General features: G+C 46.4%; 1 protein-coding gene across 1 annotated transcript in view; it reads left to right on the top strand.

Moving 5' to 3' along the window:
• The first annotated feature begins 995 nt into the window (after positions 1-995).
• Positions 996-24,264, top strand: part of LOC142599146 (rapamycin-insensitive companion of mTOR-like) — a 127,015-nt gene continuing 103,746 nt past the window's right edge. Inside the window, exons 1-2 of the mRNA XM_075738845.1 lie at positions 996-1,136; positions 1,294-1,341. Coding sequence (XP_075594960.1) covers positions 1,088-1,136; positions 1,294-1,341 — 97 coding nt within the window. The 5' untranslated portion in view covers positions 996-1,087. The remainder of the gene's footprint in view (positions 1,137-1,293; positions 1,342-24,264) is intronic.

Genomic DNA, 24,264 nt, shown 5'->3' on the forward strand with positions numbered 1-24,264 from the left:
GACACATTGTAAGGTATATCTGCTTATTTAAACTTTTGCCTAAAAAGGATGAGAGCAAGTATACTATTTCTCATAGTGGAACTTCTTTTCCTTTAGGAGTTAATTTTTTATACATACACAGATTTTATTAGGTAAGTTTAACAAACATCAAGGTAAGAAACAGATCAACACTTGAGCCTGCAGAGAGACCTGCTGACTAAATCAAGAAAGCAACAAAAAGCTATTTTTTTCCTTTTTCTGTTTTTAATTACTTCACATATTAAAAAGTGGAGCACTGAAAACAACGGTTATACTGTATCCACTTGAATTACCATCTCATCACAAGGTAAGTGCAGTTTAAAAAAAGGAAAAGTAAGCAGAAAACGTCATAAAAACAAAATAAAAAGTAACTTCACTTGAAAGACCAAAATCTTTAGATGTGGTGATAGAGCAGTTATGTAGGAAGTCAGTTCCCAGCAGCTCAGGCTCTTCAGGAAAAGAAGGCATTTTGCCACGTTTTCTGACGGAGCGTACGCCTGCGACCGAAGCCGGCGCACCGATGCGGAGTGGGGGCTAGAGGAAGGCCCCTTGGATGCCACTTCACCCCTGCCGGCCCGCCATCCTCCTCTCCCCTCGGCTTTGGCTTCTTGGGGCAGAGCTACCGGAGGCGTCTGCGGAGAAGCACTACCTCACTGAAGCTCCGCAGCGAATCCCGGCAGCGGACGCAACCCTTAGGACCGCGCAGCTCTGAGGACACCGGTGCTTCTCCCTGGTTCACGCTTCTAGCGCCTCTGTGCGGTGGGGTGGGTGCTTACCCCACCGCACAGGGGCACTAGAAGCGTGAACCAGGTGTTGTGCCCAAGCAGACAAAACGCTGCACCACCGCTCCAGGAAATCTAAGAAGCAGCAGCCCTCATCCGCACTCTGATACTTGAGGCAGCCCCACGCCAAGTGGCCTCAGGGCATAGGACAACCGCTTCGACATAGGAGAGACCTCGCCCCGCCCCACCGCTACAGGGCGGGGGTACTGGCTGCTGTAGTGGTTTCGCAGGCTTCTCCTCGCGAGAATGGATGAGGTTTCCGGTGTTGTGACTGTGGGGCTGTAAACATGGCGGTGAGTCTCCGTGCCCGCTCGTTGAGGCACCTCCGTATCCGAGGTAAGGGGTTCGGGCAGGCCGCTGCAAGTAGGCTGTTTCCCCCGCCCTTCCCCGGCGGCTCTCGCCCCTACGCTGGTACCTAGCCATCCTCTCTGCTCCCTCCTCTTCCCCTTCCTTGCCGCCGACCTAACGCGCTTTTCTTCCCCAATCCCCGCAGGTCGGAACGATAGCGGCGAGGAGAACGTCCCCCTCGATCTTAGCCGAGGTACGAGTCGGTGGGGTGAGGGTCGCCGCCTGCCCCTTTGCGCTTTCGCCGAGAGGGGGGTTGCCAGTGGCGAGCGGCCTGGTGCCCTGGGCCGGCGCGGCGGCGTGGGTGGTGGGAAGACGGAGCGGGTGTCGCCGGGTGCTGGTGCCCGGTGTCCTGTAAAGAGCAGACCCGTCCGTAGGTGGAAGCCTCTTCCCAGCCCCCGTCGCCTGCATAGGCGCCCCTCGGGCACCGCGGGGCCGTGCCGGGGCCATAGGGCTGGCTTCCACCGGCCGCGGGCGAGGGGAGCCCTAGTATGTGGACAGAGGCTCCTCGGCCGCTTCTGGGATTGTTTTCGAAGGGGGCCATTGTTCGTAGATGGGGCTGCCCGCGTTGTGCCTGTCGGCCTCGCCGCCGGGGTTCCCTCCGGTCGTGGCTCCGCTCGGCGGGTCGGGACCGTGTGCCTCTGGGGAGCACCTCGGCGCTGGCAGCTGGTCCTGCCTCGATCCCTTGTCCTGTCCCTGTCCTAGGCAGGCTGGCCGCGGTGCTTGCTGTGAGACCAGAAGGTACTCATCTCCTGTTTACTTGTTAAGTTGCTCCAGAATGCCCTCCACTGCTCTCAGATTTGGGGAGGGGCGCTGGTAAGAGGAAGGAAACAACAATAACATTTGCTACACACTAACTAGTTGTCTCTTGGACAAATAGCAACTTGTTCCCTAACTGAATCTATAGCTCATCTTGTCTTGCTGAGGGCTAAGGTAAGGGTTAGACTCTCCCTGAGAGCTGAATAAAATGCAGAAAACAAACTGGCCCACTAGCAGCGATGATTTTCCCTGGGGCAGAAGATCTTGATCTGGGGGAAGGAATAACTGTTCTGCTTCAGGAGATCCAGGACTGTTGCTATCCTGAATAAATCCATTTTATGAGGAAGTAGGCAGGGAAATAACAGAATCAATGAGATAAATGGACTGTGAAATGTAAAGGAAGTAGAAATATTAGCAGCATCAATAAAGTATAAAGCCTAAGTATAAGGCCATATCAACAATTCTACCTCTAATTCTTTTTTTCCCCAGTATGATCTGTTTTTAGAATTTTTTTATTAAGCAGTCTTACCATGGGCTGAAAGTTATCTCTGCATATACATATTATATTTGCAAATGTATTTTAGTTCCTGGGAAAAGCTGTGAGGTTTTTTCAGTTTAGAGCAACAGGCTCTTATGTCTTTTCCCACCCTATCTCCAAATGGACATGGTTGCTTTAGTGAGACACTGTCTTTAGAATTAAAACAAGTGGAACTTTTGTCAATAAAATGTGGGACAAAGGCCTTAACAGTTCAAACACATGACACAATTATTACTGTAAGCAATTTATGAAATCTACAGAATCAGGATTTTAATGAATGAGTTTAGTAACTTTTTCTTGTGTAGCATACTGAATTATTTTTATGTGTAACAACAATACATAAAATTTAAATGCTGGAGTGGTTCCTATTTAGCAATGGCTTGCAGAACAATGAGTTAGTATACAAGTCAGACCTTAGCTAGTCCATAGCTGTGGACTATATACTAACTCTGTTCTTTCCATGCAAGAAGTCGGTGCTGTTAAGTATTTCAGAACTAATAATAGATGCAGGGAGGGTGCTAGCCCTGTTTGTGCTGCTTTGGGTCCTACTTCTTCCTGGCTTTTTGTGCAGTAAGACTCAGGGAATACTTTGCTGCATGTAGAGCTGATTTAACTTTCTCTGTGTGCTTTTTGTTTGCCCCTTTCTCTGCTGCTGTGGTTTGAGAGGTGCCCATGTTTTCCCAGAACACACCATGTTGTTCTCTTATGTATTTTTACCATGGCTGGCATAGTAGATTTTACTCTTTAGAGCTTTTTGGTGCTCTGCATTTTTAAAAATGATATATAATAATGCTTATGAAAGGTATTTATATGATGGTGCATTGTGTATGTGTGTGTGAACACTATGTACGAGATTAGCCTGGTAAAAGATGATAATGTAAAGTCTGTGGTTTGCTGTTTCTGTTCTTTGGTGTTTGTGTTTTGTGGGGTGTTTTTGGGTTGGGTTTTTTTTGGTTGTTTTTCTTGATACTTCTGGGCCGCTCATCCCTGGCTGTACCCCATCTCTTATTCTGATAAATCTTCTTTTTGGACAATGATTTTCTTAACTTTTTCCTAGAAAATCAGTTTGCTGAAAGGACGATCAACTCTGGAAAAATTGTTCCCAGCACAAATATGGTTGGGCATAATGTTGGTATAGCAAGAAAAAGACTGTGCTGATGCAGGTTAGACTGGTTGCTTTTGTCTACTTAAGCTCATATATCGTGTCTTCTGTTGATTACAAAATTGCAATTAATAATTGGTATTCAGAGTAGTCAGGTTTTGGCCTTGCGTTATATTACCTGCTCAGAATAGAACAGAAAAGGGAAAGGAGGATGGACTCACCACCAGTACAACTCCACTGTGGTCATCTGGAAGGAACTGGCAATGGGATGAGGCAGACTGGTTTAATTAGACAACTGAAATCAAGCTCATAACTTCCTAAGGCCAGAAAGGATAATTGCTATTATCACTCAGGTTATTGCATTTGGTAGGAATTCTTGCATTGAGTCCAGTCATGGTTGTGTATGTAACCATGCTACAAGTATTATATACTTTTAGCATAATTCATCTTCATCTCTGTTTTACAGGGATTCCAAACTGAATTACAGAAGCTTACATGCCTCCCAAAGCTCTGGGTGCTATAAAAGGCTTGTGTAATCCATACTTCATTTGCTGCTAAGTTCTTTGCTCATCTCTGTAACTGAATCTACTTACAAACTGATCTTGAAAATTTGTTACTGTTTCAGTATCGCCTTATCCTGTTGGGTGACCAACACCCCTTCCTTTGTTGGGAGTTTCGGTTGTTGCCTTTGGGTTGTGAAGGCCTAAATAGTTTGGAACTTGCCTAGTTGAGAGCAGTGTCTTACAGTGCCTTATCTGTAGTCAGGCTCCTTTAAAATGTCCTTCCTTCAAGGGATCCCTGTTTTCTTGGATTGCTGTAGCTCTGAGTCTGTAATGGCTATTAGGAACTTTTCAGAGCTTGTTCATTTACTGAATCTTTGGAGAGATACAAGGGTGCCAACTGCTGATGGTTGAGTGCTGTTCATGTCTGTCTGTCTTCATTTCTTTCTTTTTCAGGGTAACAGGTACATTTCAGTTAGTCTTCGCTTTTTAATATTGAACTTTTTGATTATCTCTAACATTGTTACTTTCATTTATTATTAATAAATGTGTGTTATGAGCAGCTTTTCTTGTATGGCTGATTACTATATTTTGTAAATGTTGAGTCTTCTAGCTATAACATGAGACAAATATGAATAAAGTAGCTGAGAAAACTGACTTTTTTTCTCCCCAAGAGTGAGTTTCACAAAATTGGCTTAATGTTAAACTGAAAAAATAGCCTTTTCCTTTTTTCTCCCTTCTCCATCATTTCCTTTTATCATTTAGGTAAAAATAAATGCAAAAGTTCCATTTAACTTCACAAAATCTGAACTGTATTGCTTTTCTTACTGTGCTTACATCACTTTAAACCACGTTGTATTTGATTCCATGTGCCCACATGGCAAATCATAATGCATTGCATGCAGGGCAAATGTCTTGGGATACTATTTGCAGTTTACAGCCCACAAAAATGTCAGGTGTTTTTAAGGGTTATTTGTGGGATAGTTAAAGAAGGCTGGATGAATTTCGTTTCCAAATTCAGGTTGAGATTTGGTGACCATGCTGTTTCCAGCTTCCTCATCGGTATGGAAAAAGTAGGGAGGGATGCTGCGCACCTGTCTAATACTGAGAGCTCAAGTAGCGGGGGAGGAAAAAACTTTTGGATTGCTTGCAGCAAGGCAGTAGGGAACTGGTGCAGAGATGGTAGCTGGTGTATACTTTCTTGGTGGCTCAAAGGCAGTTCTTCCACACTAATGGCAAGACTGTTATGGAAAGCCTTTAAGTTCTTTGCGTATTCTTGCAATACATGGTCTGGCTTGAAAATATGGAGAAGTGGGGCTCCACTGCACCATAGAAATAGTATTTTAAAAATACCCAAATAAACAAAATGTGTGAGCGCCTTTAACCCTTGCTTTGTGGTATGCCATCATTGTGATGGGTAACTATAACAGGATGCTTGTGTTAAATCACACAGAGCAATAGCTCTTTTTTGCTTCCTTGTTTGTGAATCTGTAACAGAAGCAAGGCAGTATTTAGCAACAATTTTTCGGTTCTTCTGAGATATAGAGGGGCAACTTCAAAAACAGCTGGATGGAGATCTTACTTGCCTTGCTGTCTGAGAAATTCTCTACTGCATTATTATTGAATATTGTTTTGGGATTTTTTTATATAGTTGGAGACCAAAGGGGAAGTTGACTGGTGGTGGCAGCCTGCTAACTTGTTCGGCAACATGTAATCTTTTAGTAGGTTTTAAAAGTAAGGGAGTTATGGAGTGCACATACTGAGCACCTCTAAGGCATACACTTAGCTTTCCTGTCTGCACTTGTACTTCAGTTGACTGTTGTTTTGGAATTGCATAGTATTCTGGCCTGGTTAGATTAATAACACTTGCATACCCTTTGGCTTTGTTTCCTAAGGTATTACTGCTTTTACAATCTTAAGACTTTTCAGAACTACTAAAATGGTGTGTGCTTACAATATTTTCACTTTCATTTCTTGAAAACAGGAACAACATTGTTAATGGAGGAAAGATCTTAATAAAAGGCAACTTTAAAACATTATCACTTACTTACCTAGTGTTAGGGTATCTGTAGGAGCTGGGCACTACCGTGTCTTTCAAGATCTGCATTCATGTCTCTCTTGAAAGTTTTGGTGAGTGGGTTCGTGTGGTGGGTTGACCCTGGCTGAGGGCCAGGTGCCCACCAGAGCTGCTCTATCACTCCCCTCTTTCATTAGACAGGGGAGAAAAGGTACAATGAAAGAAAAAAACTTACGGGTCGAGATAAGGACAGGGAGAGATCATTCTCTAATTATCATCACGAGCAAAACAGACTGAACTTAGAGAGGGAATTCATCTTATTTATTACTAAGCAAAACAGAGTAAAGGAATGAGAAATAAAACCAAATATTAAAAACACTTCCCCCCACCCCTCCCATCTTCCCGGGCTCAACTTCACTCCCGGCTTCAACCTCTGCCCTGCCCAGCGGCACAGGGGGACGGGGAGTGGGGGTTACGGTCAGTTCATCACGCGGTGTTTCTGCTGCTTCTTCATCCTCAGGGGGAGGACTCATTGTTCCCCCGCTCCAGCGTGGGGTCCCTCTCACGGGAGACAGTCCTTCACGGCCTTCTCCAACGTGAGTCTCCTCCACGGGGTGCAGACCTTCAGGAGCAAACTGCTCCAGCGTGGGGTCTCCCACGGGGTCACAAGTCCTGCCAGCAAACCTGCTCTGGCGTGGGCTCCTCTCTCCATGGATCCACAGGTCCTGCCAGGAGCTTGCTCCAGCGCGGGCTTCCCACGGGGCCACAGCCTCCTTCAGGTGTCTCCACCTGCTCCGGCGTGGGGTCCTCCACCGGCTGCAGGTGGAATCGCTACACCCCCTCATCCTCCCTCCATGGGCTGCAGGGGGACAGCCTGCTTCACCATGGTCTTCACCACAGGCTGCAGGGGAATCTCTGCTCCGGCGCCTGGAGCATCTCCTCCCCCTCCTTCTGCACTGATCTTGGTGTCTGCAGATGTTCTTACATCTTCTCACTCCTCTCTCTGGCTGCAAAAGCTCTCTCTAACTGTTTTTCTCTTTCTTAAATATGTTATCACAGAGGCGCTGATTGGCTTGGCCTTGGCCAGCGGCGGGTCCGTCTTGGAGCCGGCTGGCATTGGCTCTATCAGACACAGGGGAAGCTTCTAGCAGCTTCTCACAGAAGCCACCCCTGTAGCCCCCCCGCTACCAAAACCTTGCCACGCAAAGCCAACACAGTTCTTTGTTTTTCTTGCTGTGATTCAGATTGGTCAATCTCTAATTTGTTACCTTCTTGATATGAATGTTTTAGTCTTTGCCATAAATGTTCTTTAGGGTTTTGTGTGTGGTTTGGTTTTTTTTCTTACCTCTACCCCCACCCCCTTTAAGATTAATGCAGCACTTAGTTTCAGAAATTTTATTTTTTGTTTTTGTGTGTGGGAGCCTATCCCATGTAGATGATGTGTAAAGAAACACATCCTTCATCATAATAACAGTAAATAAGGAAGCTATGTCAATGATCGCCTTCCCAGAAATAAATAAATCTGATATTTGCCCAATCTCATGATCTTCATGCATACTTTACCAATTACCTTGCAATCTCAGAATTTTTTCCCTAATAACATAGAAGAGATGCTCAATATCAGTGTTTTTGTTTTCTTTTTTTTTTTTTTTAAAGTGGGAAGAAGTGAAATAGTTACAGTGAAAAATGGATATTTACAAACTGGTTATATCTGTGCAAACCCAAACACTGCAGAAAAGAAGGATGTTCAAGAGGGTTACAGGATGGCTTGGGAGTTTGTTTGTCCTGGTCCTGTCTAGGACAGAGTTAATTTCCCAAGGAGCCAGGACAGGTGAGTCAAGCTGGCCGGGGGCTATTCCATACCATGTGACATCATGCTCACCATAAAAGGGGGCTAGTTGGGCAGGAGCAGGTTCTGTGTGGCTGTGGGACCAGCTGAGCATCCTGTCAGTCAGTCAGTCCTCCGGTAAATTGTTTTGTGTTATCACCCATTGTTACTATCTGTTATCAGCACTGTTGTTGATTGTTTCTCTCTCCCTTGCTGTCCCAGTAAACTGCCCTTATCCCAACCCTTGAGGCTTTACCTTTGTTTTTTTCCATTCTCCTCCCCATCCCGCCGGGGGAGGGGTGAGCGAGCAGTGCGTGGTGCTCAGCTGCCAGCTGGGGCTAAACCACGTCAGTCCTTTTTGGCACCCAACGTGGGGCTTGAGGGGTTGTGATAATGACAAGTCTGACCCAAGTGTGTTAAAGCAAAATTGTTATAAGCATTTATAATGTCATTTAAACAGTTGCTGATCTTAATGATGTTCTGTTTGGTCCCATGGCTCTGGTTTGTAAACCCATGTTTACTCTATGTAGTCCCCATGGTGCTGTTTATCACCTCTGGGAGAGGGGTTTGTGTTCTCATGTTGTTGTATTGTGTGATAATGACTTATGATAAGATATCATTGATGGTCATGAGTCTGAGCTGGTACTTGTATGTAGCATTTCTGTCATGCCTGTACCTCGGTCAATATCTTTCAGAATTGATTAATAATTGCACCCACTCTATGGGGAAGACGGGGGGGATACCTTCTCCCACTCTTTCACCTCCCCTTTTCCCTTTTGGTTGGTTACAACAATTTTTGAGAATGTTGAATACCCTTGGAATGTTCAGGCCGGTATATTCCTATTGCTAGGTCTCCTGAATGTTTTCCCACTCCTGTTCAGGGTTAGCAAAAATTGTTTCAACAATACCACCCAGGGATCTTCCCCAAGGCTGAATGGTCAGGGCTGGCATGGCATGTGGGAGAGTATGGGCGGGTATCTAGAGACCTTCTCACCCCCAATGGTTTGGAGCTTCACTCCTGAACAACTGCAAGACCCTGATAAAATGGTAGAATATTTGAAAGGAAAATGCTGTGGGGATTCTAAGGAGACACAACTTACTGCGCTGTGCTGGGCCCTGGCCACAATCTATCAAACACTGCTTGATAGTAGACAGCACCATCCAGAGGGAGAGAGCGGACCCACAGGCACTGCAGCTGCCCAAGCCCCCACAACAGGCACTGTAGCTGAGCCAAAAGATCAACCCATACCAGTATCAGTTGCCCCTATACACAAAAAGAAATACACAAGGAAATCAGTTCGCTTAGTGAAAGATGAGGATGAACCAGGACCATCACGAGAACAAGAAGAAGAGCCAGAACGAGAAGTGATCACTCGATCCCTGTCCCTGAGTGAGCCGCGAGATATGCGGAAAGATTTCAGCTGCCTTCCAGGGGAGCACATCATTACCTGGCTGCTCCGCTGCTGGGATAACGGGGCCAGTAGCCTGGAACTGGAGGGCAGGGAGGCCAAGCAGCTGGGATACTGTCGCGTGAAAGGGTACAAGTCTGATATGTGGCTGAGGGAGGCCCTCCCGTTGAGTCACGAGGTTCAGAAAGGACCCCCTTGCTTTCTAAACTCCTTCTCAGAGAGGAGCCTAGGTGCGGCTAGGTCCAGTCTTAGTCCCAGACTTGGTCAACGGTTTATGCCTAAAGGGTTATGTGTGTAGCCACTTATCAGAGTCAACGTTTGCCTGTCAGAGCCCCACTAAGGACTTTCACTGAAACAGTTTCGCAAAGTTGAAAAGAAAAATAGGTAATTTATTGAAGCGACAGATATAAAAGTTCAGAATTGCCGTTGATAAATGCACTAACTGCAACAATTTTGAGCTCAAGTTAATAGTTCAGCGCTTTTGTTAATGATAGTTTTCCCGGGGTAACATCCGACATAATTGGAGGCGCAAGTCTTACCAAAGAGGCGTCCCTGCTTGGGGAGGAGAGAGGTCCAGGCCCGTCGACCCGTCCGGATAGTTGGAGTTCTCGTCCTCAGAAAAGAGGATTCTAAATGCCAGATTTATACTTTTGGCGAGGTGGGGCTAAGTCAGGTATTGTGTGTCGATTGGCCCTTAACAAGGCTTGTTGTGCAGTTGATCGGGTCTGGAGGGGGAAGTGGCGGAGAACAAAGGCGTTCAGTACAGAGGAGCGGTGGTCTGTTGAGTTTTACCAAAGTAACGTCAAGCTGTGAAGGCTCCCCCTCACCCCAGGCGTCACTTAGTTGATTAAGGAGCAGACCCGTCAGGCGCTGCATCTTGTTAAGATGAACAAATTGCTCATCTCCTGCCCCTGTTCGGGTCCAGTGCTTATCAGCGCAAGATAAGGAAGTTGCTCAATCCCTGCTCTCGCCCAAGCTGGACTCCCCCAGGGCCCCTTCTGCTGGCTCATAATGGCCCTGTATTCGGCACCGACAAGCCTGGATAAGTCCAGCATCCCACATTATCCACCCCGTGACTTTAGTCACAGCTCGCCAAGAGGAACGTCATATAATTTGGATTTAGGCAGGTTGAGGGATCCATCTCTCTCTCCCATGTTTTCATTCTCATAATTTTCAATAGGGGATGGTATTAAAGGGACATATTCAGTATCACAGACTTGAAGCATCCTGACTTGTGTAGTTACAGCTCTAGTTATCATAGTTTTCACACATGACAATCCAATTCCAACAATAACAATCATTATGATAAACATTAATGCGTACTGGATTAGACTCTGAATCCATCCACTCACTTTTAATCCAAACCAACTGAAAACTTTTGAAATCCACCCAGTCCACTGCCAGTCTCCTGGATTCATTTTCTCACGGAGTTCGCGGGTCTGGTCTGCAATTTTTCTCATCTCATCCATCGCTTCGTGCAAGGTAACAGACACATTTGGGATTGAAACACAACAAGTTTCATCGGGATAGGTGTTATTTAGCCACCCACAAACGCCGTTCTCCTTCAGTAGTAGTATATCCAAGGCCAATCGATTTTGTAAGGTCATCTGTGAGGTTGCTTGTAGCTGGGTGTTGCTAGCCTCGATGGCAGTTCGTGTCCAATTAGCAAGAGTCTCTACTTGCCACGTCAGATTTTTCTATATAAAGTCGATTGTTAACTATTACTGTCCAGTGACCCCAGAATGCTTTCATGGCTAAATTTATCCTCATTCCCGGTGTATAATAACTTGGCCATGATGTGGGGGGTAATACGTTTCTCTTTGTTCTGTACCCTCTTACTTTCGTCAATGATTGAGTGTAATTAAAAGCTATTGTAGGACATAAATTTGGAAGTCCTAAAGTGCATTCCAACCCATCCCAATAGGGTTGAATGTAATCCGATATCAGTCCATCAGAACATACCCATATGGTCTCAGGTGGTGCAGGTAACATTAGAGTGGTACACGTACTGTTTTCTACTACGCTACGCGTGGAGTGTCCATTCCTATAATGTCTCGTAGGGATTCTACATTTACCAGAATTGTACACTGACCAGACAGTGATGTTTCCAGGCGTCACCTCCTTTTTACAGTCTGGTGCTGGCCCAGGGATTGGAGCACTATAATTATGGCACAGACGTATACTTCTTAAAGCATGATAGAGGTCTGAGGCAAACCATACCCATAGATAATCATCAATATTGGAGCAATTTATTTTGTTCGTACAATTCCATAACCTGTCTGGTCCCAATGGCGTGGTATATTGGGGTCTCCTCTCCCATTGTTTAAAACGTTTTTTGTGGTCAGTGGTGGTCCATATGCAAGATAAATTATCAGATTGTGGGCCACAGTCAGATCCATACTTAGAGGGAAACTCAATACACCATTCAGCTTCTACTGGGACATTATATTGGAATGTAATAGGCAAACCCCAGAACGGCCGAGGAGGCTGATTAAGCCAAGGTACCTCAGTGCAACTGATATTTGCAGGTACATTGTTGTTATCAGCTGCTCTGCGTGGGTTTATCCAAGGATTCTGTGGCCAATATTGCATAGTGCAATTGGTATCCCATATATTGCTAAGGTTAAGGCCCAAGGGGCATGTATAGTTTAAAGAAGTAGTATTTTCTACATTCATCCATGTTAAGTCTTGTATTAGAGTGTCATTTCTTTTCCACAGATCAGACAGTGCTCCACTTAGGTCAAGAGGAATCACCATAAAAGGGAGTCCCTCCGCAGGGGTTGTTGGCATCATTAAGCAAGTAGTACCCTGAGTCCACTCCATCATCCTAAAAAAAATCCTTGCATTAGCTTAAAAGCAGTGTTGTCCTGTAACATCTTTAAGGTTTTTTTACTTCTTCGATCATAGTCTCTATGGATCACACACACAATTACTATACCTAACACGTACATATATATTAAACTTATCCTAAAACTACTTACACATAATAGGCTCATAATCAGAACTTTGGTTACTACTTAACAGTAAATAGTACAAACAGAACAGCAGTAATGATAAACACAGTTAAGCCTGGAATATATTCCAAACCAACATTTTACTAAACACACAAATTATTTCAACTATGGCCCCAAACAATATCACAGTTTTGTTAACCATGGCCATATTAAAACTTTGGTTTCCAGATAAGTATGAGAATTAGAAATAGAAATACGCAACAAATAAAAATCAGTAGCCCTTGGGGGCACTCTAGATTGGTGTAGGGGAGTCCGTGATCCCAGGTGCAATTTCTTGTCATTCAGAGTACCTGTGAACACAAAAGAAGTGCTCGGTCTTGATTTGACCGGCAGATATTAGGTTAGAAGGTGGGTACTATCCACCTAGTGCTGATTCGATGGAGTTTTCCAGAACTGTCTTTCGCTTCCCAAGCATAAAGATTCTTTGGAGTTGTTAGTACCATTGCCACTGGCCCAATGTGAGGCATTTTAACCAGCACAGGCTGGCCTGCATAAAAGCCAGTAGGGTATTCCCCAGGTTTTACATCTGCCTTTGGCACTAAAGTTGTGGCAGAAGCACCAAAAGCTTTCATCTTCGGGCAACCGTCTCCGCTCCATCTACTGTTTAATTGATAGATGGCACTGGACAGTCGTAGATGCCATCCAGATTCACAAGTTTTAGCAAATCGCTTGACCAAGCCATTTGTTTGCTCCACAATACCATTGGCTTGGGGGTAGTAAGGAGTATGGAATACCCACCGGATGCCTTCTTCCTTTGCCCAGTCTTGTACTACTGTAGCGGAAAAATGTGACCCGTTATCACTTTGAATCTCTTCAGGAAGGGGAAGTGTACTAAACCATTCCTTCAGACTATGGACTGTGTTTTCACCAGTGGCAGCTGCGACAGCTGTAGCCATGGTAACTCCTGAAATGACTTCCACTCCCACCAGTATGTATTTTTTACCCCCTGAGGGTCGTAGTGGGCCAATGTAGTCGATCTGCCAGGTGTGCCACAGTGTTTTCTTGTCCCGGATATGCAGGGGAGGTGCTTTACTTGGATGATCTTTGTTAAGTCGCAGACGACATTGTGAACAGGCAGTTACTACTTGCTCACACAGCTTTACTGATATGGGCCATCCTCGGGCTATACCTTCTCGATACAAATCGGCTCGCCCAGTGTGGCCTCGTTTTATGTGCAACCATTCAAGCAAGCGTTCCCATTCATGCTCATTACTCACGACATCAATTTTCTGTAGTCGTGTGAGGCTATCGACTTGTTGATTGAACTGGGCAGCAATAGAAGCTGATCGATCATGTCCTTTCACCCATCCAATATGCAGTAGGCTTTGTTCTCCTATTTCTAGCAATTGTTTCCAGCTGTCAGTTTGCCAGACTGGGACTCTGTTTACCTGCCAGTCATTGACTGCCCAGTGGCCTACCCACTCTGTGGCTCCTTTAAAAACAGCATATGAGTCGGTACAGATATGGCTGGCACCATGTCGGGCGGCTAGTAGGACTGCCCTAAGCTCCCCTACTTGTGCACTTCCTTTACCTGTTTCGCTTAACTTTTCCCCCGTGGCCACTTCCAGTGCCACGGCCTTATAATTCCACTCATTGTTTTGCCTGTAAGGTGACGCATCAGTGAACCATACCCCTTTAAGGTCACTGCCTTCCTTCAGAGGAGGTGCCTCCTGAATTGGAGATGGTTTGCTTGGTGGAGTTTGGAATAACAATGTGCTGTCTATATCTTTCTGCAATTTAGATACTTTAATGCTGCCTTCCGTAATAGGCATGATGTCATTGATACTTTCCAGGTAGGCGTACCATTTACGGACTGTAGGCTTCTGGGCAATGCCTGCAGGTGGTGCCGTACCCTTCCGAACTATATCCAGAAGACGGAAGGGTCCCCGAATGATCACACTCTGTCCTTTTCTTATCTGTTCCACTTTTTTCCCTGCTCGCACTAAGGATAGCAAGCCTTTTTCAAGGTCTGAATATCTCATTTCGGTGTCATTGAAAGAATGGGAGCTAAACTCTAGCGGTCTCTCTGGCCCTTCTGGTCCCTTTTGCCATAGGTTACAATGGGAACCATGTTCACTGAACCGCCACTCTACGTGGATAGGGTCAGTCGGGTGTAAGGGGCCTAGCTGTTGAAATAGCCTCAGTTCTCTTATTAACAATTCTAACGCAGTCTCGTGCTGTTTAGTCCATTCCCATGATTTACCTTTCCTGAGCAGATTGTATAAGGGACGGGCAATAATAGAAAAACCAGGGATATGTTTGCGCCAATAGCCTAAGGTTCCCAGAACTTGCTGTAACTCCTTTATGCTAGATGGATTCTGCCCATGCTCTATTTTTTCCAGGGTGTCAGGGGGAATAGAGGCGGCTCCTTTAATCCACCAAACTCCCAGGAACTTAACTTCCTGGGCAGGTCCCTGACACTTGGATGGGGGAATGTCTAGTCCCAAAGTCATCAATTTTTCTTGTATACCTTCCATGGTATGCCCGACTTCCTCTGAGTTTTCTCCTCCTATCAGTATGTCATTAATATATTGATATATCGTGACACCCTGGGGGCTGGGAATTTCTGATAAAACCTTCGCCAAAGCATTGTGAGCAATGGTGGGGGAGTGTTTATATCCCTGAGGCAGCCTATTAAAGGTGTACTGTACCCCTTTCCAGGTAAAAGTGAAATGGGCTTTATCATGTTCCTGGAGTGGGATCATAAAGAACATATCTTTGACATCTAAAGTTGCCATCCATGGGTGCGATGCTCCCTGAATTTGGGTTACTAATTCTGCAATGTTTGGTACGGCTGCTGTTAAAGGTGCAGTATTGGCATTCAATCGCCTATAATCAATTGTAAGCTGCCACTGTCCATTTGGCTTTTTTACTGGCCAGACAGGAGAATTACAGGGGGAGTGTGTGCGAGTGATAATACCTCTTTTTTCTAAATCTGTTACCACCCCGTCAATGCCCGAATGTGCGTCTGCTGGCAGGGGGTACTGCTTTACATTAGTAATTCTTGATGGGGGTAGAGGTATAGACATGTCTAATAAGTTTATAGCTTTAGTTTCATCCTCTTCAAGCCATGCTATTTCTCCATCACCTCGTCCAGCGAAACTCCAGACTGACCCATCGGGGAGTTTCCACACTCTGCCATACAACACATCAAATCCCAATATGTTGGTGTTTGCAGCACCGACCAGTACTTCAGTGCAGGTCAATTTTCTCTCGCCTGGGAGCCACAAGGCAATTTTTGCTGTGGGGCATTCCTTTACGATCCCATCAATCCCTGTAAATTTTACCTTAGGGCGGACGGGTTTCACATTTAGGCATTCCGCGGTCTCCTTGGTGATTACTGACATTTGAGCACCCATATCAATGAGGAAATATGTAAAAATTCTCCTTGGTCCTACTGGAATAGCAATGACAGGTTCATGGTGTTTATCAAAGAGCCATTGTATAGTTAGCACTTGCCGGGCAGGGTGGCTCACTGTCCTCCCCGGGGATGCAAGTTTTTTGTTTGAGTATCTACTAAATCAATCAGCTCCTACTGTGGGGCTGAGGGTAAGGATCTAACAGGAATTGATTTATTTCCAGCCGTCTGACTTCCCCCCACTGAATCAATTCTTTGGCTTAGTGATTGTACCAGAGCTCGGAGATCAGCAGTGGATGTGCCGTATAGTAACTGTCGTGGCACTCCCATCGCCAAGGCTCTGCGCCACAGATCATTACGTTCCTTATCAAACTTTAGTTTGAACTCTGATTTAGGCTTAGTGGTGTGGACCTGACGAACTCGCCGAGGGGGTGGTTCTGGCGGTTTCCCAGTGGTCGGTCCAATCCAACCCATGCGGCGCCCATAATTCACTATCTCTTGTACAAACTCGCTCCAGGTGGGAATTGACTGATCCCTGTGTCTCCCAACTCGGGGTGCACGGTAAGGTACAGCATTAGCCTCCCCGGTGGCTCTGATCCTATCCTGGACATTAGCTACATATGTCTTTAGGCTGTCCGGGAGGCCACGGATGAGGGGAGTTAACCTTGCTGGGTCAATAGGGGCTAGCATTGGGGATTTCCTTAACACATCCCTCTCATACATTGCTTGTATGCAGGCTGCCTTTTGTACAGACACAGCCAAGTCAGAGAATCCTGATGTTTTGATAACAAGGGGATCTCCTCTTTCTTGCGGGTCTATGCCGCCAGCCCAATAGGCAGCCCGTGTCATTAATGAATAATTATGATTGCCTGGTGTAGTGGTTAAAAACACTCCAGGGCCCCAATAGCCTCCTGCTTCTTCCTCGCTTAGTAAAATTCAGTCCCCCTCCCGTAAGGGAGACTCGCCACACGTATTCCGTCTCGGACTCCTCCGGGTTCCTGGAATACTTTTCCTGCAACTTTGCTAATTCAGCAGGAGACCAGGGAATGGTGCGTACAGTAGTACGAACATCATCATCCCCCTCATTTGTAGTTTCAGTTTTAATCAGTGGTCGTATAGGCACAGGTTCTGGGGTAAGATCAAAATCTTCCACCGGTTCATCATTATCGTTATCATACCAGATGTCTCCATCCCATGTCTCGGGATCTGCACAGTGTATTAATTTGCGGATCTGTTTAGCCGATACCGAGGATGGCATTTGATTCAGTAAAAGATTTAACTTTTCCTGCAGTTGTTTTTCTCGCCTTTCCGCTGAGGCTAATAGCATTTTAAGTTCCCTATTTTCTGTTTTTAAGCTTTGGTTTTCAATCACGAGGGCATCTACTCGTGTTCCCAATTTCTCACCTTTTTCCTTTTCAAAGGTTAATGAAGTTTTCAATACTTCATTTTCTGATTTCAGAGAGGCATATTCTACATCTGCAATTTGTTTGGGGGGAGGGGACTCTTTAATTTCCCTTTGTGCACAGGATAAACAAGCCCCCAACACTGCACAAACAATTCCTTTTGCCTTTACCTTTTTTCATCTTTTGCTCACTTCTACACTGTTCTATCCTCTCTATCACTTTGTCCTCATCTTTCCAAAATTTTTGGGCCCATTCTATTCCCGCTTGGGATGGTGCACACTTATATTTTTGCAGCAGTTTATCCATGGCAATCCCGTCCGTGACGCCAATTTTACTGTCGCGTGAAAGGGTACAAGTCTGATATGTGGCTGAGGGAGGCCCTCCCGTTGAGTCACGAGGTTCAGAAAGGACCCCCTTGCTTTCTAAACTCCTTCTCAGAGAGGAGCCTAGGTGCGGCTGGGTCCAGTCTTAGTCCCGGACTTGGTCAACGGTTTATGTCTAAAGGGTTATGTGTGTAGCCACTTATCAGAGTCAACGTTTGCCTGTCAGAGCCCCACTAAGGACTTTCACTGAAACAGTTTCACAAAGCTGAAAAGAAAAATAGGTAATTTATTGAAGCGACAGATATAAAAGTTCAGAATTGCCGTTGATAAATGCACTAACTGCAACAATTTTGAGCTCAAGTTAATAGTTCAGCGCTTTTGTTAATGATAGTTTTCCCGGGGTAACATCCGACATAATCGGAGGCGCAAGTCTTACCAAAGAGGCGCAAGTCTTACCAAAGAGGCGTCCCTGCTTGGGGAGGAGAGAGGTCCAGGCCCGTCGACCCGTCCGGATAGTTGGAGTTCTCGTCCTCAGAAAAGAGGATTCTAAATGCCAGATTTATACTTTTGGCGAGGTGGGACTAAGTCAGGTATTGTGTGTCGATTGGCCCTTAACAAGGCTTGTTGTGCAGTTGATCGGGGCTGGGGGGGAGGAAGTGGCAGAGAACAAAGGCGTTCAGTATAGAGGAGCGGTGGTCTGTTGATTTTTACCAAAGTAACGTCAAGCTGTGAAGGCTCCCCCTCACCCCAGGCGTCACTTAGTTGATTAAGGAGCAGACCCGTCAGGCGCTGCATCTTGTTAAGATGAACAAATTGCTCATCTCCTGCCCCTGTTCAGGTCCAGTGCTTATCAGCGCAAGATAAGCAAGTTGCTCAATCCCTGCTCTCTCCCAAGCTGGACTCCCCCAGGGCCCCTTCTGCTGGCTCATAATGGCCCTGTATTCGGCACCAACAAGCCTGGATAAGTCCGGCATCCCACAGATCCCTGTCTAGGGAAGGGGACATTGACAAGGCAATTGGGAAGAAGGCACAGGCCCTCAGCCTCTGGAGGCGACTCCTGTCAAGTGTGAGGGAAAGGTATCCTTTCAGCGAAGATGTCATATGTCGGCCAGGCAAGTGGACCACTATGGAGAGAGGTATCCAATATCTGAGGGAATTAGCTGTGCGGGAGATGGTTTATTATGATCCGGACAATGCACAGTTGCCCACAGACCCTGATGAAGTCCAATGTACCCGACCCATGTGGCGAAAATTTGTGCGAAGTGCACCATCATTGGACGCCAACTTACTGGCAGTAATTGACTGGAAGAGTGAAGAGGCACCCACGGTGGACGAAGTGGCTGGCTGACTCTGGCAATATGAAGAGAGCTTTTCTTCCTCCCTCGTCTCGGCTGTGGAGAAACTGTCTCAGGACGTCCGGCAACTCAAAGAGGATGTATCTTACTCCCCACCTGCACAGACCCGTATTTCAGCTGTTAGGAGTAAGTGTTCCTCTGCTCCGGAGAGGGGATATAGAGCATACACACCACGAGGTATCCTGTGGTATTACCTGCACGACCTTGGAGAAGACATGAGGAAATGGGATGGGAAGCCCACCTCAGCCCTGCGGGCAGGAGTACGTGAGCTGCAAGGCAAGACAGCTGTACAAAGGGACTCTTCCAGAAAGAATGCTGCTCCAGTTTCCACCGGGCAGCCCCCCAGACCAAGTGAAAGGCCAGATCGCACTTCTGATCCTCTTGAAGGGATTTCCAAGTCCTTTTTGCAAGAGGTGAGTAGTGACTATGACGAGCACGATTAGAGGGGCCCTGCCTCCAGCCAGGTGGAGGAAAGGGACAATAGGGTTTATGGGACTGTGTGGATCCGATGGCCTGGCACATCGAACCCACAGGAGTACAAAGTCCTAGTGGACACTGGTGCACAGTGTACCCTAATGCCATCGAACTATGAAGGGGTGGAAGCGATCTCTATTTCTGGTGTGACGGGGGGATCCCAACAGTTGACTCTGCTGGAGGCTGAAGTGAGTCTAACTGGGAATGAGTGGGAAAAGCATCCCATTGTGACTGGGCCGGAGGCTCCGTGCATCCTGGGCATAGACTACCTCCGGAAAGGGTATTTCAAAGACCCAAAAGGCTACTGGTGGGCTTTTGGAATAGCTGCCTTGGAAGCAGAGGAAATTGAACCATTGTCTAGTTTGCCTGGTCTCTCGGAGGACCCTTCTGTTGTAGGGTTGCTGAAGGTTGAAGAGCAACAGGTGCCAATTGCTCCTACAACTGTGCACCAGCAGCAATACCGCACCAACAGAGACTCCCTGGTTCCCATCCACAAGCTAATTCGTCAACTGGAGGGTCAGGGAGTGATCAGCAGAACCCACTCACCCTTTAACAGTCCCATATGGCCAGTGCAGAAGTCCAATGGTGAGTGGAGGCTGACGGTAGACTATCGTGGCCTGAATGAAGTCATACCGCCCATGAGTGCTGCCATGCCAGACACGCTGGAACTTCAATATGAACTGGAGTCAAAGGCAGCCAAGTGGTATGCCACAATTGATATAGCTAATGCATTTTTCTCAATCCCTTTGGCAGCAGAGTACAGGCCACAGTTTCACTTTCACTTGGAGGGGCGTCCAGTACACCTGGAATCGACTGCCCCAGGGGTGGAAACACAGCCCCACCATTTGCCAAGGACTGATCCAGACTGCACTGGAAAAGGGTGAAGCCCCAGAGCACCTGCAATACATTGATGACATCATTGTATGGGGCAACTCAGCAGCAGAGGAAGTTTCTGAGAAAGGGAAGAAAATAATCCAAATCCTGCTGCAGGCTGGCTTTGCCATAAAACGAAGTAAGGTGAAGGGGCCTGCGCAGGAAATCCAATTTTTAGGAATAAGGTGGCATGATGGGCGGCGTCAAATCCTTATGGATATTATCAACAAAATAGCAGCCATGTCTCCACCAACCAAGAAAAAGGGGAAAACAAGCTTTCTTAGGTGTTGTGGGTTTCTGGTAAATGCACATTCCGAATTACAGTTTGATAGTAAGCCCTCTCTACCACGTAACCCGGAAGAAGAATGGGGCCCTGAGCAACGACAAGCTTTCGAACAAATTAAACAAGAAATAGTTCATGCTGTAGCTCTTGTTCCAGTCCGGGCAGGACCAGATGTTCAAAATGTGCTGTACACTGCAGCCGGGGAGAATGGCCCTACCTGGAGTCTCTGGCAGAAAGCACCAGGGGAGACTCGAGGTCGACCCCTGGGGTTTTGGAGTCGGGGATAGAGAGGATCCAAGGCCCGCCACACTCCAACAGAAAAGGAGATACTGGCAGCCTATGAAGGGGTTCGAGCTGCTTCAGAGGTGATTGGCACTGAAGCACAGCTCCTCCTGGCACCCCGACTGCCAGTGCTGGGCTGGATGTTCAAAGAGAGGGTCCCCTCTACACACCATGCAACTGATGGTACCTGGAGTAAGTGGGTTGCGCTGATCACACAGCGGGCTCGAATAGGAAGCCCCAATCACCCAGGAATTCTGATCACAGACTGGCCAGAAGGGAAAGATTTCAGAATGTCGCCAGAGGAGGAGGTGACACGTACTGAAGAAGCCCCACTGTATAATAAACTAACAGAGGATGAGACGCCATATGCCCTCCTCACTGATGGGTCCTGTCGCATCATGGGAAAGCATCGGAGGTGGAAGGCCACTGTATGGAGTCCTACATGGCGAGTTGCAGAAGCTGCTGAAGGAGAAGGTGAATCGAGCCAGTTTGCAGAGGTGAAAGCCATCCAGCTGTGTTTAGATATTGCTGAAAGAGAAAAGTGGCCAACGCTCTACTTCTGTAATGAGTCATGGATGGTGGCCAATGCCCTGTGGGGGTGGTTACAGCAGTGGAAGCGGAGCAACTGGCAACGCAGAGGCAAACCCATCTGGGCTGCCCCATTGTGGCAAGATACTGCTGCCCGGCTAGAGAAGCTGGTCGTAAAGGTACGTCATGTAGATGCCCACGTACCCAAGAGTCGGGCCACTGAGGAACATCAGAACAACCAGCAGGTGGATCAGGCTGCCAAGATTCAAGTGGCTCAGGTGGATCTGGACTGGCAGCGTAAGGGTGAATTATTTATAGCTCATGGTGGGCCCATGACACCTCAGGCCATCAAGGAAGAGATGCGACATATAGGTGGGCCCTTGATCGAGGGGTGGACTTGAGCGTGGACGCTATCTCACAGGTCATCCATCAATGTGAAACATGCGGTACAATCAAGCAAGCCAAGTGGTTAAATCCTCTGTGGTATGGAGGCCGATAGTTGAAATATAAATATGGGGAAGCATGGCAAATCGACTACATCACGCTCCCACAAACCTACCAAGGCAAGTGTTATGTTCTTACAATGGTGGAAGCAACCAATGGATGGCTGGAAACATATCCTGTGCCCCATGCCACTGCCCGGAACACTATCCTGGGCCTCGAAAAGCAAGTCCTGTGGCAACATGGCACCCCAGAGAGAACTGAGTCAGACAACGGGACTCATTTTCGGAACAACCTCACAGACACCTGGGCCAAAGAGCAAGGCATTGAGTGGGTGTATCACATCCCCTACCATGCACCAGCCTCTGGGAAAATTGAAAGGTACAATGGACTGCTAAAGACTACCCTGAGAGCAATGGCTGGTGGGACCCTCCAACACTGGGACACACATTTAGCAAAGGCCACCTGGTTAGTTAACACGAGGGGATCTGCCAATCGAGCTGGCCCTGCCCAGTCAAAATTTCCATGCCCAGCAGAAGGGGATAAAGTTCCTGTAGTGCACATGAAATATATGTTGGGAAAAACAGTTTGGGTTATCCCTGCTTCAGGCAAAGGCAAGCCCATCTGTGGGATTGCTTTTGCTCAGGGACCAGGGTGCACTTGGTGGGTGATGAGAAAGGATGGGGAAGTCCGGTGTGTACCTCAAGGGGATTTGATTTTGGGTGAAAATAGCCAATAAATTAAACTGCATGATGTTAATAGCGATATACTGTATCAATTGTATGACCATAAGAATCACCCAGAACTAAGGAAGGATGGACTTTGAAACTGAACAAAGTGCCACGATGATGGAACTAGAACTGACTTCAGCTACTGGTGCCCAGGAACTTCATTGAAAATCACATCTTTGACATCCAGACTGTGATCATGGACCATACCAGATACACCAGCCATGAAAACTCTGGATGCAGCGTGGAACAATCCAGTAGCACACACCATTGTTCCTGCCCAGAGAGACTGTAATGGTAGGTGGAACCCAAAGCCATGGACTAAATGAACTCAACAGACATTTTAGAGGGATGGCCCACAGAATAAGGCAATGAGATCTGTAAAATAATCTGGGCATGACATAGATGGTATGGAATAAGGGGTGGCTAATGTCCTGGTTCTGGCAAGGATAGAGTTAATTTCACAAGGAGCCAGGACAGGTGAGCCAAGCTGGCTGGGGGCTATTCTATACCATGTGACGTCATGCTCACCATAAAAGGGGGCTAGTCGGTCAGGGTGGGTTTGAGTGGCTGTGGGACGGGCTGAGCATGGGGTTGGTTGGTCAGTCCTGGGATTGGTAAATTGTTCTCTGTTATCACCCATTGTTACTGTCTGTTATCAGTACTGTTGTTGGTTGTTTCCCTCTCCCTTGCTGTCCCAGTAAACTGTCCTTATCCCAACCCTTGAGGCTTTGTCTTTGTTTTTCCATTCTCCTCTGGGTCCTGCCGGGGGATGGGTGAGCGAGGGGCTCCTTTTGCTCAGCTGCTGCTGGGGCTAAATGATGGTGTTGCAGTTAAGCACCATGTGGCTGCTCGCTCAATCCCCCCCCCCCCAAGGGGATGGGGAGAAGGGAAAAACAGATTCGTGGTTTGAGATAAAGACAGTTGAATAGGATAACAAAGGAAGAGAAAAATAATAATAGTAGTAGTAATAAAAAAAGTGATGCACAAATGCAATTGCTCACCACATGCAAAAGGAAAATAAAACAATCTGACACCCAGTCTGTTTCTGAGCAGCAAATCTGCCTCCCAGCTGGCTTGTTCGGTTATATATGGGGCATGAAGTTATATGGTATGGAATATCCTTTTGGCCAGTCTAGGTCGGCTGTGCTCTCCCAGCTTCTTGTGCACCTGGCAGAGAGGGAGAAGCTGAGATGTTCTTGACTTAGTGTAGACACAACAGCTACCTAGCAACAACTGAAAACATCGGTGTGTGTTATCAACATTAGTCTCATACTAAACCCAAAAGACAGCAGTATACTAGTTACTAGAAAGAAAAATTAACTCTGTCTCAGCTGAAACCAGGACAGATGGCTGACTAGTTTTGGGGTATGTTGAGACTTCTGCCTCAGACTTTTTAAAAATAACAATAAATGACATGATTCATTTACCTTAAAACCAACTAGCTTCTTACAACTAAGGCATAAGCATGTGTCTTGAGGCTTTGATAACTACACAATAGATTACATAAAATAAGAGCTTTGCTTTTCATTAGAAGTGGTTTTTACAGCATGCACGTAGACAGGTGCTTATAATATAGTGTAGGTAGCTGCATACTGAGCAGCACTTCTGTGATGATTTTTTGATATAGAAGGCAAAGTGCTGTAACACTGTTACACAAGTGCTGACTGATAGTTGACAAATTGTTTTAACTGGAGCACTTTTAACTTTCACTCTCACAATAAAATGTATTTTGCTTTAATCTAGTTTAAAAATCTGTAATATTAGTATATTTATGTATATTGCAGAAACATTTTTGTTTTGGTGGTTTGTTTGTTTTTTTTTTAGTTATTTGCCAGCCATCTGTTGTGGTGATGGAAAATTTGGGTAAAATGGATCAGAAAAAAAGTAGGAGTTAGCCAAAC

The sequence above is a fragment of the Balearica regulorum genome, chromosome W (assembly GCF_011004875.1).
Source record: "Balearica regulorum gibbericeps isolate bBalReg1 chromosome W, bBalReg1.pri, whole genome shotgun sequence".
NCBI classification, from domain to species: domain Eukaryota; kingdom Metazoa; phylum Chordata; class Aves; order Gruiformes; family Gruidae; genus Balearica; species Balearica regulorum.